Below are 20257 nucleotides of genomic sequence, written 5' to 3' on the forward strand. Positions count from 1 at the left end.
GCAAAAAAATAGCACTTCCGCTGTCATTATTTTGTAATGAGCACATCTATCCATGTAAGCTCTCCATTACGTACAGTTAAACTAAAATGAATATTGTTTCTGACAGAAATTTTAACTGGACAATTAATAACCAATATAAAAACTAAATGAGAAAACAGAGGATTTAACACCAAATATATTTTTTTGCAATGCTGAACAACCCACAAAGCTACAGGCTGCAGCTTTTGCATTGTAAACCAGACGTTTCCTGTTTCAGAAATGTTCAAACCAGTTCGGTCACACAGAAAAGTCATAGCGAAACAGCTTACAAACAAGGGACGTGCCCACAAAAAACTTGATGAAAAATGTTAAACAAGAAAAACATTAAGCGCAAATCAACAAAAGTCACAACACAGAAGAAAACGTCCCATCTGGACCTCTCGTTTCTAACCACATCAGAACAGAGCGTGTTTCCTGTAGCTCTCATCCTAAACAAACCCCTCTACCCCTCTACTCTTGATTACCTCAGGTGAAGGACAAGTACACTTGCCTGTTGCATGCGTGGCTTGGTGCGGAAGATATGCCTCCACATCTCCACCCTGATCCATGTCACTAAGGACAGAGGCTTCAGCGAGGGCTGTCCGTCACAGGGCTCTCTGTCTCTCTCTCACACGCACACAAACCTCTTGAGTCATTAGAAATGGGGAAATGTCGAAAAATGCAAGGGACAGATGGGTGATGTGTATTTATGTGAGGAAATGGTGAAAACTTTAGATAAAAAACCACATGAGTCACTCAATTCCTTCCTTGGTATTGACACAGATGTGTTTTCACACTGGCTTTAGCTGCGGAAGAACAAGCTCAAGCAAATAGGTGTCATTTACCATGCAGATATGCGCCCACCGATTTTTGTTCAACACTTGCGCCATCTACTAGCATCTTCAACAGTTGAGGGGTTTTAATGCTGTTTCAGTTAGAATTAGAAGAAGCTAATTTTTTAATGGTGCTGTTGTCATCAGTGGTGGAAAGTAAAAGCAATGACCTCATATTCCCAGCAAAACATTTTATACACCAATCAGTGATATTTAGTATTTATTAGCTTGTCTATTTGGGTTCTTAGACATATTGGCCTAGAAAATCGCAACTTTTAATTTCCTGTCTGTCTTAGACCATGATGTAACTACAGGAGAGTCGAGTTTTAAATAGGAAAAATATAGAAACTAGAGAAAGTCATTTTTGAGCGAGATGCTAACGGTCTAATCAGATTCAATGATCTATGCTAAGCTAAGCTAAACGTGCTACTGCCAGACCCTAAGATCGGCTGAATGGATTCGAAAACGGCAAAACTCAACTGTTAAACTCTAGGGGAGATGGAAATGAGCTTATTAAAAAAAAAAAGTGGAGTGTTCCTTGAAATGTGTCTTCTCTAAACACAAGAGAAAATTTTCCAAACTTTTCAACGGCAGTGTAGATTATGTAAAAAATGTTGCATGTTAGTTTATGATACATAATGCCTTTACCAGCACACGGAACGCTTCGTGACTTCTCAAGGACTTCTACACCTTCCCCACTCACCCACCACTTAAAATAAAAACATGATGCTCGTAGTCAAGCTGACCCCACAACTTCAGTCCAACAACACACTCTGACACCTTCACAACTCAGCCTCCAAAACCATCTGAATGCAAGTTGCAACAGTCACAGCTCTGCATGTGTTGCTAAGCAGCGAGCGCTAGGGATTCTGCCGCGTGTCTTTGTGTGGCCACCTGTTGCACTGGATTTACAGAACTGCTCATTCCTAACAAAGACGCGTGTGCAGCTGCTGTGTGAGTGGAAGGGATGTGCATCGGTCACGCCAATCAGCTTGTAAAGGGCTCGAAGAGGCTTAAGAAGTGATTCACAAACATGAAGTGGGGGGAAAACAGTTTGAGTCTCTTTGATCAGTGAAAGGGGTTTATGAATATGTATGCAAACCTCATTAACTGAGCGAATACACATGAGATTCTAATGAGCAGAGAATATGCTGGTTGGGCTGGCGGTGAGTAGCTGAGCACTTCATAGTTTAAGAGTCTCTGAGAGGGACGCATGGTTTTGGAAGCAGCGAATGGGTGCCGATGCAGCGCTGTAACCGACCACTAGAGGGCAGCGGAGGTCTGTGTAGAACAGAACCGTATATGTCAAAACGATGGGGCTACTATTGTTTTTATACAGATATATTTACTATTCAAAAAACCTTATCCTCATAGAAACCTTTCTGCATTTATATTTTCAGATGAACACAAGTTTCTATTTTAATCAATTATTTTCCTCATAGGGACAGCTGCCTGGTCCCCACACAAGGTTAAAAATGTCAGGTTTTACTATCCTTGTGGGGACATTTGGCTCCCACAATACAGGCAAATGTTGACCACACACAAATATGGTCCAAACACAAATAACATTAGTGTACTTATTTCAGAAAGCCTTAAAAGTAACATTGCCAAGTCTTTATTAGAGCAAATTATTTCCTATCAGGGGAATGGTTATTATCGGATCTAAACCTCAGTCTTGAGCAAATTCAGTCTGAACAAGCATCTGTAACCTGACGAGCAGCTCATTCAGTAAATCTTATTACTGTCAGAGACTCTAGACTTTGAGGCAGAGATCTGAATGTACTTTAGAGCTTCAGATATACACAAGTGAGGTTCTGCATATAAAATGTACACACGCACAGCCAAATTTTCTTAAAAATCATAAAAAATGTTAATGTCCACTGAAAAACCTTGTTCCGCCAGAAGTGTAAAGTGCTGAAAATCCAACAAGCCGTATAGTTGCTCTAAACACACTGGGGAGGTTCCTGTTATCAAATTCTGATTCCGGTTATTCTGTGAATCCGGTTGCTTTTCTACACGAACACCGGTGCTTGCGGTACAAGGCTGTTGCATCACATTATTAAACTATATTAATCACAGTAACTGCATTTTTTTTAGTTACAGCATTGATGAATACTCCCGTCTGATTTTGATTCTCTCTTGACTTCTGTTTCTGCTGTGTTTATATAAAATCTCACTGGTTCAGATTCCCGTCACATGTAACAGTACATTAAACATCTTCTGCCTGGCTGTGATTATATGACACCATACCTTAGTTTTATTTTCAGTGTGGACAGAGAAATTGCTTGTCGCACTGCGCCTGGTTAGGACACAGCATGACAATTCACCAGCTGTAGAGAGCAGAAAATAAACTTGTCTCATTTCATCTGGGCTTGCAGATGAAATAGGCTCCAAGTCAAACAAATCCCCATTACAAAATTTAATTAAAGACAATAAAACTCAATATAATAACTGTGTAACTATAACTTAATTTAGTATTTTATCATATATACCTTAGTGATGTTCATATTTCTTCATAGTGGCATGACATCTGTCTCACACACACACACACATCGAATGGCAGGATCCATGCAAATTAGATGAATGTGATAACTGGAAAGCGCAGATGAACCTAACCTTGCTGCTTAAGTGAACAGCCTGTCTGACACAGAATACTGAAACATAATAGGTTGTTAAAATGCAAATAAATTCAGAGAGTTTGGAGTGACTCGCGTCATGTCTGGACGGGCTACATATATGTTGTTTCTAACAGAAGAAGAAAAGAGGAAAGACTGATTACTCAATTAGGTTCTCTTCCTACAAATATTTTTTCACTTTTTAGGAACTGGGTACCTAAAAAAAAAAAAGTACCAAATATTCAAGATTGGAGGGAGACTAAATATGCTATGGAATAATCATATCGGTCAACCACTCTATGTATATATTGGTGTGGACCAGCGCCTTTAATGGTTACATGATACATGATCTGTAACACTGGTTACAACATATCATGTGTTATTCTGCTCTGTATAAGTGCTCTGTAAATGTGCAGTGATTCATAAGGGGGAAAAATGAGTAATTATCAAATTAGAATGATATTTGAACAAATCCATAATTGAGTATAATATAACTATAATATAATGATAATATTTAAGATTTTAGTTTGAATGTGAATCATTCACATTAATAATATTTAAATGATAGCGAATATGAGAAAATACTGTTTTAAAAAAAAACATGCTAGACACTGCTTTTATATAAAATTTAAATAACTGGATTTAGCAAATTAAGGTGACATAAACCCTTAAGGCTAATTTCAAGCACATGTAGATACAGCCTTTCACAACAGAAAAACAAAGAAAAAGAAAAGTGGTGGAAATTGAAAGCAGGCTTTTTTTCACTATTGCTTCAAGCTACAAATTCCAGAATTTTTTTTTTCCACTTCGAGACATGATTTAATACATCAGAGCGGGGGTGCAGAGGGTTTCAATCAGTGTTTAATTAGGAAAGCAGTAATTGCATCACTTCTGGCCATGACAGAAGGCCATCTTAAGAATCTAGTGTCTGAGAATTGTGAATGAATTATACCGGTCAGGTGTGAATGGAAGATTAGGGTTGTGGGGGGTGTCAGAAAATAATGGGAGTCATTGTAGCGATGAGGACGAGCACAGTAACCATGGAAACTGCTGTCAGGATGGAGACAGGTTTGAAGACAAGAGCCATGGGAGTGTCAGAAGGCTCTATATAACCATATGCATGTATAGTAATTTACATGAATTACTCATGTACACATGCAGTACGTTTCAAACAGATAACCTATTCGATTAGGACAATGTGGATTTAATTAAACTCATTTTATAAGAAAACACAAAGCTAGTGTCCGTTATACCGGTGTAAGACGAAAAACCAGATGACCTTAATACTTGCGTCACACGCTTACTCTGGACAGCAATATTCAAAGCGGTGACGTTTGCTTGCGCGCATACACAAACCCAGACAGAACTGATTAACGTGCACACACACACTCGCTCGGAGATTAATGTTGTCCCCCAGCACAAGAAAGCACAGCTCATTAATTCATAAAGCACGTTCTGTGGAGGCCTGTTCAACCCAGGACACCTTAAACCACATGCACAGACCCAAAACACACCAGCACTTCCTCCTCAGGCTCTCCCATAGACACATATCCCAGCCAGCTGGAAAATTACACAAAACAAGACAAGGGTTGCGAATCATCCCCTGTGCATGCCTCTGAGGGAAGTAAGGGGGCTAGGGCTCTCCTTTAACATAAAACCAAATCAGCCTCTGTTCACCACAATAGAAAAAGCAGAAATTCACTGAATGATATTGACATTTTTTTTAAGTGACTACTTTAATACATTTATGTGTACTGTTTATTTATTATGTATATACACACACACACACACACACACACAATTTCAGTATATATTTTGAAAAATATTTACATGTATACACATTTATATATTTACATTATTATATTTTATATTATATATAAATATTTTTCTTAGATATATACATGCATGTGTTTACATTTATATAAATATACACAGTACACATTCATATATTATGTAAACACTTATTTTGAATGTGATTAATCGCATTGACAGCACTGAAATTAATACATCACAATATCATAATGCACAGTATGAAGTACGGTTCAAGCAGGGGACCAGAGACCAGGGCTTAAACAACTAGCCTAAATAGCCAGATGTTTCTTGTTTTAATTTACTCTCTTTTTTTTCTGTTGAAGAATTATGATTCCCATGGTCTTGGAAACCTTTGATATATAGTAAAGGTAGCCTGATTAAGTAATGTGTGATTTCTAAATTTGGAAAAATCTAGAAGTAGTTAAATCTTACAAAAAATGATTCCCACTTTACATTAGGTGGCCTTAATTTTTATTTACTACATATATCAAAAGGTAAGTATTATGTACTTATTGTGTCCATAATGTATTGTAAAACACTTTTGCTGCTATTGAGGTGGGACACGGGTTAAGGCGTAAGGGATGGGTCAACAGTGTAACTAAATTTAATTACTGAAATAAATTACATATGTAATTACATGCATTTTATAAAATATAAGTATAATGTAAAACGTATGTACATAATAACTGTACATCTAGAATCATGAAATTGAATTAATTTTTGTCATCATTTACTCACCCCTCAAGTCACTTCAAACATGCATGACTATCTTTCTTCAGTGGAACACAAAATAATAATAATAATAAAAAAGGTCATTCATACAATAAAAGTCAGTAGGGTCTAATATTGTTTTGGTCCCACTGATTTCATAGTATGGTTGACTTTCATTTCTGGTTCCCACAACCCTAGAAATGTGGATCCATTCTTGCTTGAAGGGTTAAATGTGGCTAAGAACTGCACTTGGCTCTCCACATGCTTTGATTATGGTTGGGAGTACAGGGCGTTCAGGGTGATCAGGCACAGGCGCGGGGGAGTAGCATTCAGAGTCTGTAAAGAGTTTTGGATCAATACCATCATTCTGCTAAAAGTCATTTATGTTTTGCGTGTAGTGAATGAGATTTACACGTGTGATAGCAGACAGACACATCAACGTCGATTCTGTGACTCACTGCAATATTGACTTTAGCTGAATCAACACAGCAAATCATTGCTAACCAAAACACAACCTTAAAATAACGACCAATAATTCAAACAATTTCTGGCGTAATTATGTTTCTAGCAGGTCGAACACACCTTGGCACAGAAAGCGGCAATAAAGGGTAATGATTAATCCACTCAAAACCTTTGGCTTTGTCCAGGGTGATGTGGGAGTAGATAAACTGAGAGGAGAAGAGCAGATGAATCAGACTTTGTAAAGCAGGGTGCCGTGTCTGCACAGAGGGCAGTAGTTTAAGAGCTCAGGTGGAGATAAATCGTGATATGCTCACACCTGAAACGAGTGTCTGAAGGTCAGCAGTATCCTGAGCAGTTAAAACAATTGATGGATGTGAAGCAGAGACGGGCATCTTCAAGCCTGGCTGACTTTTCTCATTTCTACAGGCCTGTTGATAAATGGAACGGATGTATGTGTAATTTAAAACACTGCCGCAGTAAAGTGTGATTGTCACATCAACATGACAAGAATGAGTGAGAGACAGAGCCTGAGAGGAAGCCTCAAAAGAACAGTTCACCCCAATTTCTCTCATCATTTACCCTTATAATTACATTTTGTGTTTTACAGGTTTAGAACAAGATGAGGGTGAGTAAATGATGGAAGAGGACTATGCCTTTAAACTCCAAACTGTACTAAATAAATTTCAGCATCTAGTGATAAAACCACACACTTGGGAGTGCAAATTTGTAAATGCATTTGCATATCTAAATGAGGTTATTATTTTAAATACACTTTCAAAATATTTGTGATTTTTTTTGCAGGAAAATTAAAATAAAAAAAATATCATATCCCTCCATACCACAAGCTTCTTTGCATATGCAGCTAATAGAATACTTTTGTAAAAAATCTCAATTTATAAAATATGTAGTTTAGTCATGGTACTGGCTGATTGATCTATTTTGCATCTGCAGCTAAATAAGCTTGCTTGCTTGCACAGGTTTTAAAATAGTCTGGTTCAGAGTATTATTTAAGCAGGTTTTGCAGCTCACTATCAGAAACCCTCCACCTCCCCCAGCACCACCTGTATATATCTGCTAGTGGGTAATTTTATGTATGCTATTTGTGCAGCAACAGTATATCTTACATGCTTATAGAAACTTGCCAGTAAATGTAATGGCAGTAGTCTCGTCAAAGCCAATCCATTAACATTTGAATATTCATTACATGCTAAACTATACCAAGAGTTTTCACGATTGAATTATAAGTTAGTTTACCATATACTATGAAAATCTGTAAACTGTGTAAACTGTAAAATTACTGTCAATTTTTTTTTTTTTTTAAATGCCACAAAGTGGTGTTTGTTAAATTCTCTATTATTTTTGTAAATGTGTGTTACACTGATGGTGTTTGTCTTTGACCCTGTGCAATATCAATGTATAAGTACAGAACATTTACAATGAACTGATTCATTATGTAACTTTTAAATGTACAATCAGTATTACTTTGATAATTCCAAGCAACTTAAGGCAAAATGCATCAATTAAGGAAATAAATGGTTCAATATAGAGTCATCACATAAAAACGGAGACAGGGCCAGGTTTTTTTTGTTTTTAATTTAGTTTTTTTTTACTGTAAATCTAAGGGGATTTATTTTACAGTGTATTGTTTTTAGTGTTAAATAAGTGAGAGCTAGTAAAACTAACAAAATAAATCAATTAAAAAGCATTTATTTATCTAAAAAAAACAGGCAAACCAAACAACATGCTGTTTTACTGGTTATGAACAAGATCACTCCTGATTGGTCAGTGACATGGGGCAACCCTGAAACGACACATATTATTATATTGCTAGCAGTCATAAACTAAAACGGCAGGTTTTTTCTGCACGAGCTTGGCAAACAGTGCCACTTTCAGTACCATATCAGTTCTGCCTCTGCCCTCTTTTCCATTAAAAATCTACTGGAAACTCGCAGAAACCATGAACAGTGTAAAATGGCCCTAAGTCTCAGTATCATGTTGACTGAACTGAACCTCTGCAAGGCCAAGACGCACAACAGGAAACCTTGAGCCTCTGAGTAGAGAGCTGTTTGCCGTTTTAGTCCGACAGTGACAGCAGGGTCATGAGGAGCTTCATGCTTTGGGCCAGACAGCTGTGGAAAAAAAAAAATCTAGCTTCAACACCTTCAGACATGTGAATCTATTTCTGCCTCCACACACCATCTGTCCTGTATGAATCTGTTCACATGGAGCTCTGCAGCCAAAAACAAATATAAACAGTCGTCTAACATCTAACAGCAAAACCTAATGAACAAAACAAACCTCCTGCATTAAAAATGTGCATGTTTTACTGGAACAGAATAGATGAAAACAAAACAATAACGGTTGTTAATAAAGCCATGTGAGGAGCCAACTGAGATTACAACAAAAGAACATTAAGTTGAAAGATTAACAAAAATATTGTAATGAATAATATATAAATCAAAACAATACATAAATGAAGCATCTCACCTTTGGGGACATTTAAGACAAGTTGGAGGTTAAATTCAAAGAAAACATTTGCTTTAGACTGAAATGATCTCTTATTAAAGGGACAGTTCACTTGCAGACTGTGAAAGAGCATGCTATTTGTTTTAGGAAAATTAGTGATATTGATCTTGGCCATCTTAGTCTTCCTATTGGTGACTTACCAGTTGTAGCCTCGGTTGACCAATATAGCACTGCATTTGCATCTATTCTGGATGAGGTTGCCCCGCTGAAAAAACGTGTTGTTTCTTTGAAGAGATCATCTCCATGGTATACATCTGAGTTACATTGTAATACAAAAAAAAACAAAAACGGTCTAACAGTTCATAAATCAATGTTTGATCAACATCAGACTGAATACCATAATGCTCTTAAATCTGCAAAAATGGCACATTATTCGACAATCATTAGCAGTGACATCTCTAATCCCAGAGTTCGATTTAGAACATCTAATAACATTAACTGTTCCACGACTGAGCAGTGTAATGAGTTTCTCAATTACTTTTCATCTAGAATTGAGAATATCTATAATTTTATTGCCAGTGATCTTGCTTCTGAATTTGTTGAGCTGCATTCTCCAAATCTCTCTGACTATGTCTTCAAGTTTCAATGCTGTTGATTCTGATTTTATTTCTAAACTTGTTTTGTCGATGAATTCCACTACTTGTATACTGGATCCTTTCCCTACTACTGTATTGAAAAACTGTTTGTGTGTTATTGTACCTCACCTTACTGCCATTGTCATTGTCTCACTTAGTGAAGGGATTGTTTCTCCTGCTTTAAAAATGGCAACAGTTACACCGGTTCTAAAAAAAGCCTTGGAGTGATATTGCTGATGTCCAATTATCAGCCCATTTTTAATTTTTTCCATTCCTGGCAAAAGTCCTTGAGCAGGTGGTTGTTAGTCAACTCCAAACTCATCTTTACACAAACAGCCTATTAGAGACTTCTCAATCTGGTCTGGAAAAGGCATGGCGACTGCTGTAGTTAGGGTCATGAATGACCTTCTTGTTATAGCTGATTCTGGGGCTTGTGGCATTTTGGTTCTGTTAGATCTTAGTGCTGCATTCGATACGATATATCATAGCATATTACTGGACAGACTACATCGATGGATTGGTCTATCTGGAACTGTGTTGAACTGGTTTAAATCTTATCTTTTCAGAAAGTTCTCAGTTTGTCTCAATGACTGAGTGCCAGTTATCCTCACAATGAAATAATGTGCGTGCTTATGATTATGAGGGAAATCTGCAGGAAGCGCAAAAAGATAAAGTGTGAGTTTATCAGTGCGTCATGTATTCACTCAGATAACGACTGTTATTTTCTTCTTAAGAAAATAATTAAGATGTTCTTCAGAATATATATGAGAAAACTTAAGAATTTTTCAAGAATTGCACTTAAGAACATTCATACGAACGTCTTGGAATTTATCTTAAGAAATTTCTTAATTTATTTCTTAAGAAGATTGTAGTGAATCCGGCGCCAGGTCCACAGTCAATTTCCTGAAGCCATATGATCATTTCATATGAGGAAAATTATGAAATTTAAGATTATTTGTTAAAAAAAATCTTCCTCTAATTCAACCTTTAGTCTTGTGTGGAAAAGAGTAACCTCGACATTCTGCCTAATCTCTAATTTTGTGTTTTACAAAGACAGAAAACAAAAACAAATTGAGGAGACTGGAATAAAAGATGACGATTTAAATTTTGGCTGAAGTTACAAAACTACTCCTCTAAGGGGAGGCATAGATCATGACCTGATGGATTCAATCACAGGCCTGCAAATCAGCAGTTAAGGCAGACCACACAGATTAAGTGGATAATCAACATGAAATCTATTTAAGGTCTGTTAGTCTAAAACCACTGCAGGCTGAGCCATCATTACCTGACGGGGCTGCAAGTGTTTTTTCCTAGCAGCAGTCAAGTCAAAGCCAAATTTATACAAGAAATCTCAGCATAAACATATTAATGTTTTATTAAGACGCCACCCTAGCTGTGACAGTGAGTCATGTAATAAACTAATATCACAAAATAACTCTGAAAGAGAATATTTAAACAGTGCAAGAGGCTGTGTGTAAAAAAGAAGAGATAACTAGGCTACTGGAGAGAGCGAGAGAGGAAGTGATCAAGGAAGAGGGTGTTTCCTTTGCTTTGTGGCTTTGTGGACACCAACAGGCGGATGATTCTCTTTATTGACTCTACACTGTCTGTGTGAATCACAACGAATGGTGAAGAATATTAGGTGCATACAGGATGTGAACAAACACAGACATACACTTTTAATCACTGTTCTCATCATCACACATTTGGAAGGGATGGAATTGCCTAATTTTAATCGATGTGTTAAATAATATAGTATGAAATGCTAGTAAATGAATGATTGAACAGTGGAGGTTTTCTGATCTCAAGTTTAGGTTACATTCATTCACTTATATTAAATACATTTTAATTGAATTGAAGAATTTCATATAGAAAAATTGCTACTTATCAGCATGCATTATTTTAGACAATTATCCAAAAATTTATCTAGTAGGCCTAATTGTTTATTTTATGTATGTATATATATATAGTATTATTTATTTTCTTTTTTGCAATTGCCTCATAAGCAAGCTATTGTGAATGTGATGATTTTTTTAGAAGCACTCCATTTTGTTTTATTGAGTTCATTTTGTATTTATTTTGTTAAAATTATATATAGCATATTTTCAAAGTTATCTGTGTATATTTAATGGTAAAGTTATTTCCTAGTTAATCATTTGGTGCATGTATGCAGTTAGGCCTAGCCTAAGTTTAAAAACTGAGGTGCCAGGTGCCGCTTGTTTCGTTTTTGTTTAAACAGTTAGTTTAACAGTTTTATAACGCTAATTTAAAATTGGTTATTCTGGATGTTAACTTGAACGAATATTTAGTCTGAATACCTATTTATATACATTTTTCACAAGCTCTGAGATAAAGTCTGCAGGAGCGGGTGTCAAATCAGCATATTAGAATGATTTCTGAAAGATCATATGACACTAAAGGCTGGAGTCATGACTGCTTAAAATTCAGCTTTGCTTTCACAGAAATAGACTACATTTTAAATTACATTAAATCTGAAATTTTCAATTGTAGTATTAATCCACAATATTGATGTTCTACTGAATTTATAATCAAATGCAACCAGGGTGAGTATAAGAAATGTCTTTCAAAACCATTAAAAAATATATTTTGAACAGTAGTGTAGATTGCATGTAAAGTATCTATATTGCATCACTGTGTGTGTTCTCTGGGAATCAAACCCATAATACTGGAGTTTGTTAGCACTCTAACATTGAGCTACAGGAGATACCAATTAGATTTATGAAGTCAATTAACACAATATAAATTAATAATGAGGTCCATTAAATATCTACATTGTATCAAGAGCCAAACAAAAAAAGCAGATGGCTAAATATTAATATTCGATTAGAACTTGCTCACATTACAAGCAAATATCAACATTTATGTGAATACACAGCCAACAATCATAACAAACCAATATTTATGACTGCACTAACCTTTTTTCCCCTTCTATTTATTTGCCTCCAACTCCTTCCCTGTCTAAATACAACTAAATCCCCCTGAAGAAAACATGCTAGAATGAGAAAAGTGATCGTAGGAGTGAGAAATGTGTTTGATTAGTTCACTCAAGTATTCTGCACTGCAGTCAGACAGATTAACCGAAGCGCACACAGCACAGAACACACTGCCGTGATGTCACACGACATGATGTCATCCTGCTGGGAGAGAGGGAGAAATCCTCGCTCCACGCTGATGATATGGGTAAAATGTGCCAGCAATTTTGCCGCAGTGCATAAGAGGGGAAAAGACGCCAGTCTATTAAAAGAACCCACTTCTAAGACTTAAACACAACACAAACGGTTCAAATATCCTGACAGATAGAGAGGGGGGAAAAACATGTAAGAGTAGAAAGAAAGAGCAGATCATATTTTTCCGTGCTCACAGAGCTGAGTAAGAGAACAGAAATCCCTCATGCCAAAACACGTCTTAAATGACTCACTTCGAGAGAAGAACATGTGCAGGTGTCAGCACATCACTGCTGGCGTCCTGGATCAGCAACAATATGAATGGACACCGAGCCAAGCAGTGCAACACAAGAAAAAACATGTCAACGCAAGCTAGTGCAAACACATTGCCAGGGATTTCTTCAACTGAAGGCCCTTTTAGCAAGTGCATTTGAAGATTATTTCCCACCTTTCTTACTAGTTCATTCAATTTGTCTACTAATCTAAAAATGTATATACATAGCTTGAGTGCTTTCCATTTTTTTGCTTTTTGGCAGTGAAACCTCATGCTAAACCAATGGCCCTGTATCTTTAATTCTGGGTGCATTTATGCTCTTATTCACCAAAAATTTCTGACTCTGATCTGCACTGATCTCATACATGGCCTCTCTGCAATTCAACTGACAGAAATCCGTTGTAGCAACAAAGTAGTTTAATACTTAAGAAAGGCAATCGCTGTGGGCTTATTTGATTTCAGGTATCTTATGATTGTGTAAAGCCTCAATCAAATAGAAAGCAATATACACAACATGCACTGCTGGGTTGAAGATGCTCTAAAATTCATTTAACACATCACTCTCAGCATGCATGTGCGTGAGAGCCTGAGAAATGTATAGATGAAGGAGCCTAGTTCAGAGTGAGAGTGAAAGACTCAAGAGAGACATAAAAAGAACAGCGTTCGAGACTGTTGCAGTCAGATCTTCCACTGATGAAATGCACTGAACTCAACACGTCTGTGCCGATAAAAGATCTCCCACAACACTCTACAAATAAGAACAGTACAACCTAATTCATTTCATATTTTGGATTAAAACAGGCTGACTGTGGAGTCAGAAGATTATGGGACATTCTCTAAAAAAATAATTAACTTGAGAATGATCACCGTCTTACATGCTGTATCTGTAAAACAAGTCTCAAGCTGACTTCACACAGCCGAGTTAAAGCTGCTCTGATCAGGCTCTGTGAAAGGCAGCTCTGATTTTACTTTGTTTCTGTGCAAACGAAACCATAATTTTTTTTTTATCAATTATTTTATTCAGCAAGGACACATTCAATTGATCAAAAACAGTAACAGTAAAGACATTTGTGTCACAAAAGATTTCTATATCAAATACATTATAAACTTTCAGAATTGAAGATGCTCATTTCTTTAAACTCTAATAATATTTCACAATATTATTGTTTTAATATTTTTATTATTGTTTTTCATAAGAGGGTTCTTAAAAAATGTACAAATCGTAACAACCCCAAAATTTTGAAGGGTAGTGTACTGTGATTTATTTATTTTCATATCTTTTTCTTTAATCATTTCTGGTTCTATATTGATAATTGCATATACGTTTTGCAGCAGTAATTTTGGTCTAAATATATTTGATGTAACAGTGCCACTCTAAAAATGTCTACACTCACTGAGTTGTCCAACACTCTTTCCTCCGCTTGTTATGATAGTTACTGCCCTTCCCTGAAGGCTGAAGATATGTACCTGATGACATCTGACTACTGTTAAAATCCTCTTTTTTTCATCCTTTAATCCCATTAAAGAACAATCCCTCCATCTGTTCATGTCTCAGGTTGTCTTTCAGAGCAGGACCTGTGTGTTTGCTCTCCTTGGAGGCAGCGTTTGATGCTGGAATGTAAAAGATCTCCTCCCAAAAGCAAGTCCGAGCAGATTCAGTTAAACAGAGCATGATCACATACACACACAGACTGTCCTGGAGTCACAGCACAGGATATGAACACAGACCGCTCGGAGGGTCTTTCAAAGTGGATCATAATTGCAACAGAAAACACACACACACACACACAGTGTGAGGATGGCAGGCACTTTGTTATTTTCAAGGGAGCGATTACTCAGACTGAGTGAGCAAGTGTGACCTGTACTCACAGTGAACATGCAAACACACACACACACACACACACACAGAGCATTAACTTACTCTACTCAACCACGCTTGCCTGCAGTGTCACCATGGTTACACATCACCATGGTTACACAATATATACATACACTGTTATAGATCCAATCCAAAAAAAACTAAATGCTCTTCAACAATCCAGCTTGACTCCAGCATGCAAGGTCTATTGTTCTGCTATATACTGAAACATGTTCCTGTAGTGCTTCTTGGGTGTTTGAGAAAAGACAGAATTATTTCATGACTGTAATACCATGAAAATACACTATGCTACATGATATTAATCACATGATACTCCAACGTATTACAATGCAGGAGCATTTCCTCCAAGGAGGCAAGGCTCTCATCCAAAATACAGAACCACTCTGTTACGTCACAATAAAGACTTAAAATGAGTAATCAGCTTGGTGAAATATAACACTAACTTTTTGAGATTCATACTTGCCTTATATTGATGACATTGTTAATGTAAAAAAAAATGAAATTATATATCTTTTTCTTTTTTCTGACAGAGTAAGTTAAGTTTATTAAACCAAGAAAATTCGACTGGGACATGAATTTACATTTGAGAAGAAAAAAATAAGAAAGAAAGAAAAAAATAACTTCACACACCGTTACGGTGGCACAAGAAAGAACTCAACGCTTCACTCACAATATCCTTGTACTGTGTTAATAACATGTTTTTTATGACGATTCCTGATGCCCCAGATTCTAGAATATTAAATGCAGCTATGCATTTTTCATGTATGAATAATGACCCATTGATACTGTGAAATATAAAACTAATATAAATGTGAAAAATATTAATACATGGGAATATTTATACATGTATAAACATAAAAACCAAACAAAAAACTATATGGTTGCCTTTAGATTGCAGAACATATATCTTCATATTCCTATCATCAAGGTAATTGGCTGTGATATTGTATCACACGTACTGTACTTGATTCAGCATACATACATACATACATTCATAAATACATACTGTACGTACGTACATACCAAAACCCCTGATATCCAGATGAATGGTTGACCAATACATGGGTCCCTGTTTTTACCTTCTCAGAAACAGATCTGTTCACAGTGACCTGTTTCGGTGCATGTCTCTTTAAATGATAATAGGTTACTGCTCACCCCACCTCTCTCTTTAGTTTTTTTTTTTTTTTTTTTTGTGTATATCCGATATGCTAATTTTAGGACAGTCTGTCAGTTGTTGTGGGTGGGGCCAATCAAAATAGCCTAACAAATGTTTTAAAATGTACTGTGGCATAGCCAGGTTTTTTTGTACATGCACCAGGATGAGACAGGGTAATATCATAGTATTTTCTGAAGCAATCATTAAATACCATGACTACAGTACAGATAACTCTACATCTTTAACACTATACTATGAATCACAGGATGCTGACTGCAAATCTCAATGGACGATTTCCAGAAAAACTTTCACTATTGATGAGAGGTAGCCCTCGATGTCCACTTAAGCCTGGCTGTGATTTGCGAATCGGTGCAGCAGCATCCCAAACAGAAGCTTTAATTACACAGATCATGAGAAACACACTCTCATCCACAGACCAGGGTTCAAACACACTACAGGCTAAGGGCATCAGATAACATTAATGCCTGGGAGCGCCACAAAGCGGGCAGGACTGCTGAAAAATTGATGAGCAAGCAGAAGAGTTCCTCTTCAGGGAGGATGACCTCAAAGAGATTTCACTCAGATGCTGAAAGTGATATCAAATACTATCTTTAAAAAGACACACACACACACACACACACACACACACTCACTTCACAAAAACACACATGCAGACTTCTATAACACACACACACACACACACACACACTGTGTGCAAGGCTTAAACACAGACATATACACACTCACACTATGGTGTGTAACGCACCCTAGCTGTGCCGATCGAACCTAAAAGGCCATTATCTAACACAAGAGTGCATACTAATCAAATTCACACCAATGGAACAGACATTATTGCTCACCCCCCACCCACTTCCATTGGGAGCACACACGCACACACAGTTTCACTCTGAAATATTTTCCCCCATTTCACACAGCAGTGTCACATTTAAAAGGTCCATAAGTTGAATACCACCAACATCACGAATTTCACAGCACTGGAGGACAGTTCACCCAAAAATGAAGATTCTGTCATCATTTACTTCAAACCTGCATGACTTTCTTCCGCTGAACACAAAATGAGATGTTTAGTAGAAATGTCAAAGTTATATCTAAAATCATATAGAAAGCAGTTGTCAAAAATTATGAAAACAAAACATGATTTAAATATTATATTCAAATAATAAATAAATGATGATTTAAAATAGAAAAAAAAATACTAAAATAAGGATATTTAACAATATCATTTTATTATAGAATTTTGATCACATAAATGCAGCCTTGGTGAGCATTAGACAGTTATTTCAAAAATACAGAAATATCTTTCCAACCCCAATCTTTTGAACAGTAGTGCACGCATAAACATTGACAAATAAAGAACTGATTTACTGACATTGACTTCAGACCTGCATACAGTATGTGTGTGAGTGTACGTGAAGGAGCATAGTTAGTCGTGTGTAATTAAAAGACCAAAGTCTCTTCTGATGTAGAAGCATAAGTGTTTTTATCAAATATTAAAGAGTCTTAATAGAGACACACCGTGTTTAAACTCAGGTCAGGAAAGGTTCGGCACAAAACAAAAACCAGACATCTAGAGAGACCATATATAGTTTCAACAAACACAAACAAGTATGGGCCCACAGCCATATTTTGCTAGACAAACGATTTCACTTCATGGAGGCTGCTTTGATTTACATTGTATTTTTTGCCTTTAGCTGGCAAACATATCGTAAGAGTCTGAAAATGATTAAACTGTGGTTGTTTATATCATTGTGCACAATGAGCATGTTTTATATCAGCAAAGAGTTTCTAAATCCATCAATCTCTATTATGTTAACACAAACACCTCTCTCTCACACACACACACACACACAAGCAATTTTGATAGCAAGACTCCATTCGCTCTCATTAGTGCCAAGAGTCAGCATTTATGAACATGTGTTCATTAAAAACCTTTTACTCCAACTCTGACAACTGACAATGAGCCACAAATTTTCGATGAACACGCTTGCTTCGCTCTCTCCCTCTCCTTTTAATGCATCGATATCTCATGCTGTTGCCATGCCGATTATGAAACACCATGACAACAAGGTCAATATAGTCATCAAAGCGGCACACAGCAAACACACAACAGGGGCAACATTCATCAATTTAACATTTTCCAACAAACAGGACAACACATCATGTAAACATCAATTATGGAGGAAGCAAACACAACCACATGACTATATCAAGGGACTCTAAAATTCAGCAAAATAGCAGAACTAGGACAATGTGTGAAGGCATTCCAGAAAGACTTAACATAGATTCAAGTACCTTAAAAGACTTTTCCTATGTGAGCCAATGCTGATTTCATTGGCCCATCTATTCATTTATGCAAAAAAGGAATACAAATGCAATTCACGCATACAATTACAGGTTTGTGTACTTTTTGGCGGCAAAAAATAGAAAGTTAAATATGTCAGGTTCTTGGATGAACATCGCCTCCACATTTCCTGATTTTGTGCATCAAACAACATTTGTGCTAATATTGGTTTCTTTTTCACTTGCCTCTTTAGAAATGAGCAGCAGTTCTGACAGCACTTTATAGACAAAACAAATGATTGAAAACTCCCAGAAGGGCGTTCCCGCTTTTAGAAACTGAGGAACACAACAGAAGACAGAACAGCTTGGACTTTTTAAAACAAACTTCAGCAAAAACATTCACAGAGAGAGCAGCCAAGTGGACTGAACACTTACTACAAGGCCAGATGAGAAGCTTAACACATCCATCAGATGGAACGGACTCATAGTTTAGTACTTCTCTAGAGCTGCACTGTCTCATACAGGACCAATTTCTCACTTTCAATTTTCACATGAGCCTTTGATTCTGTTCCAGTCTATAAGGCAGCTTTGGAAATGACTCCTTAAATTGGCAAAATGTTCAAAATCTGAGTGAGAACTGAGGAGTGGTCTGTCTTTCATCACTGGAGCGGCGAAGACGAAAACAGAAAAATTAGATACACTGTACCTCGCAAAATGAATAGCCTTCTGATAAGATGATGTTTACCAGAAAAAAAAAATTCATAGAAAAAAAATTCATAATGTTGTCAGGTTTTGGAGGGCATGGTAGATATTTTGTGCTATCAGCGTGATTATTTTGGCCGGGAAAAGAGAAAAACAGGGGAGAACATGATGAACTTAATCCAGGCATGAGGAACCACCCTTAATCAAAATGATCACAGGAGCTGGAGCATGTTTTGACTAGAAAGCACAAGCCATGGAAAACATTTTCTATTACAAGAAATAAGTTAAAGATTCTTCACATTAGCTGACTGTACAATCCTCTTTTCCACATGAAAAATCCACATGTTCTGCTCAAATGAGAACACCTATACCCAGTACACTAATGGTCACAGTCATTACTATTAATGGTCCATTATAAAGCTAATGGGAGAGGATGACTAGATTTAATGGAGCCAATATGTACAGCATGTGCTTGAGAAAATTATGAAGCAAAAACCTTAATTTATTGAAATGACTCATCCTTGTTTACATGCACTTTTTTCTGTCAGTCTGTTCAATTCAATTTGATTTTTAATACAGTTTATTCATTAATTTATTTTCAAACTATATTCTCAGATCAGGTATATTTTTCTTTAGGTCAAGGCTTTAATTCGGTTACAAAAAATCTAAAGTGAAGTCAAATTGCATTTAAAAGAACTGCTTTCACAAAAGTAAAAATTAACCATGGAAACTCTTAGAACTATTGCAATACAAGTTCAGTAAGTCTAAGAATAGCATGATACTGCCTAACTTGCCACAAAAAACCCTTGAGGCAGATGAGGCTCACCCTATGTGAAGATGGGATCTGACAGTCACCACAGCCAATTTGTGCCACAGCTCACACTGGAAAGTGATGCAAGGTTTCGAGCTCTATGTGCATTTGGTTCAGAAGACACTTATGTTTCACTAAAATGGCAAACCTAAAATTCCTAAAGTGGAATAGCTAGAATGAAAAATTCCTAAAATGGAATAGTGCATAACAGAACAGTCTATAGTAATACAATACGAATAAAAAATGAATGCATCTTTAATTTTTAATACTGTAGAAACACATGAACAAAAGAAATGGGACAGTTAAAGACAAGAGGAAGCCAGAGCTGATGAGAAGCTAGAAAAGCAAGGTAGTGAGAAGAAAGTGAAAAGCTGAACAAACTACATGAAATAGAGAT

At 36.6% G+C, this 20257-nt stretch overlaps 1 protein-coding gene across 6 annotated transcripts in view; it reads right to left on the reverse strand.

Annotated features, from left to right (window-relative positions):
• The window catches only part of rps6ka1 (ribosomal protein S6 kinase a, polypeptide 1), a 53130-nt gene that overhangs the window by 16929 nt on the left and 15944 nt on the right, over window positions 1-20257 (reverse strand). Inside the window, exon 1 of one of the 6 annotated variants that reach the window (XM_052580319.1) lies at window positions 530-694. The exons of 3 other annotated variants lie outside the window; for them this stretch is intronic. In XM_052580319.1, coding sequence (XP_052436279.1) covers window positions 530-571 — 42 coding nt within the window. In that variant the 5' untranslated portion in view covers window positions 572-694. Of the gene's footprint in view, window positions 1-503; window positions 695-20257 lie in introns of those variants that run through there. 2 more of the 6 variants (XM_052580320.1, XM_052580317.1) reach the window with 2 other exon arrangements.

The sequence above is a fragment of the Carassius gibelio genome, chromosome B17, assembly GCF_023724105.1.
Source record: "Carassius gibelio isolate Cgi1373 ecotype wild population from Czech Republic chromosome B17, carGib1.2-hapl.c, whole genome shotgun sequence".
NCBI classification, from domain to species: Eukaryota; Metazoa; Chordata; class Actinopteri; order Cypriniformes; family Cyprinidae; genus Carassius; species Carassius gibelio.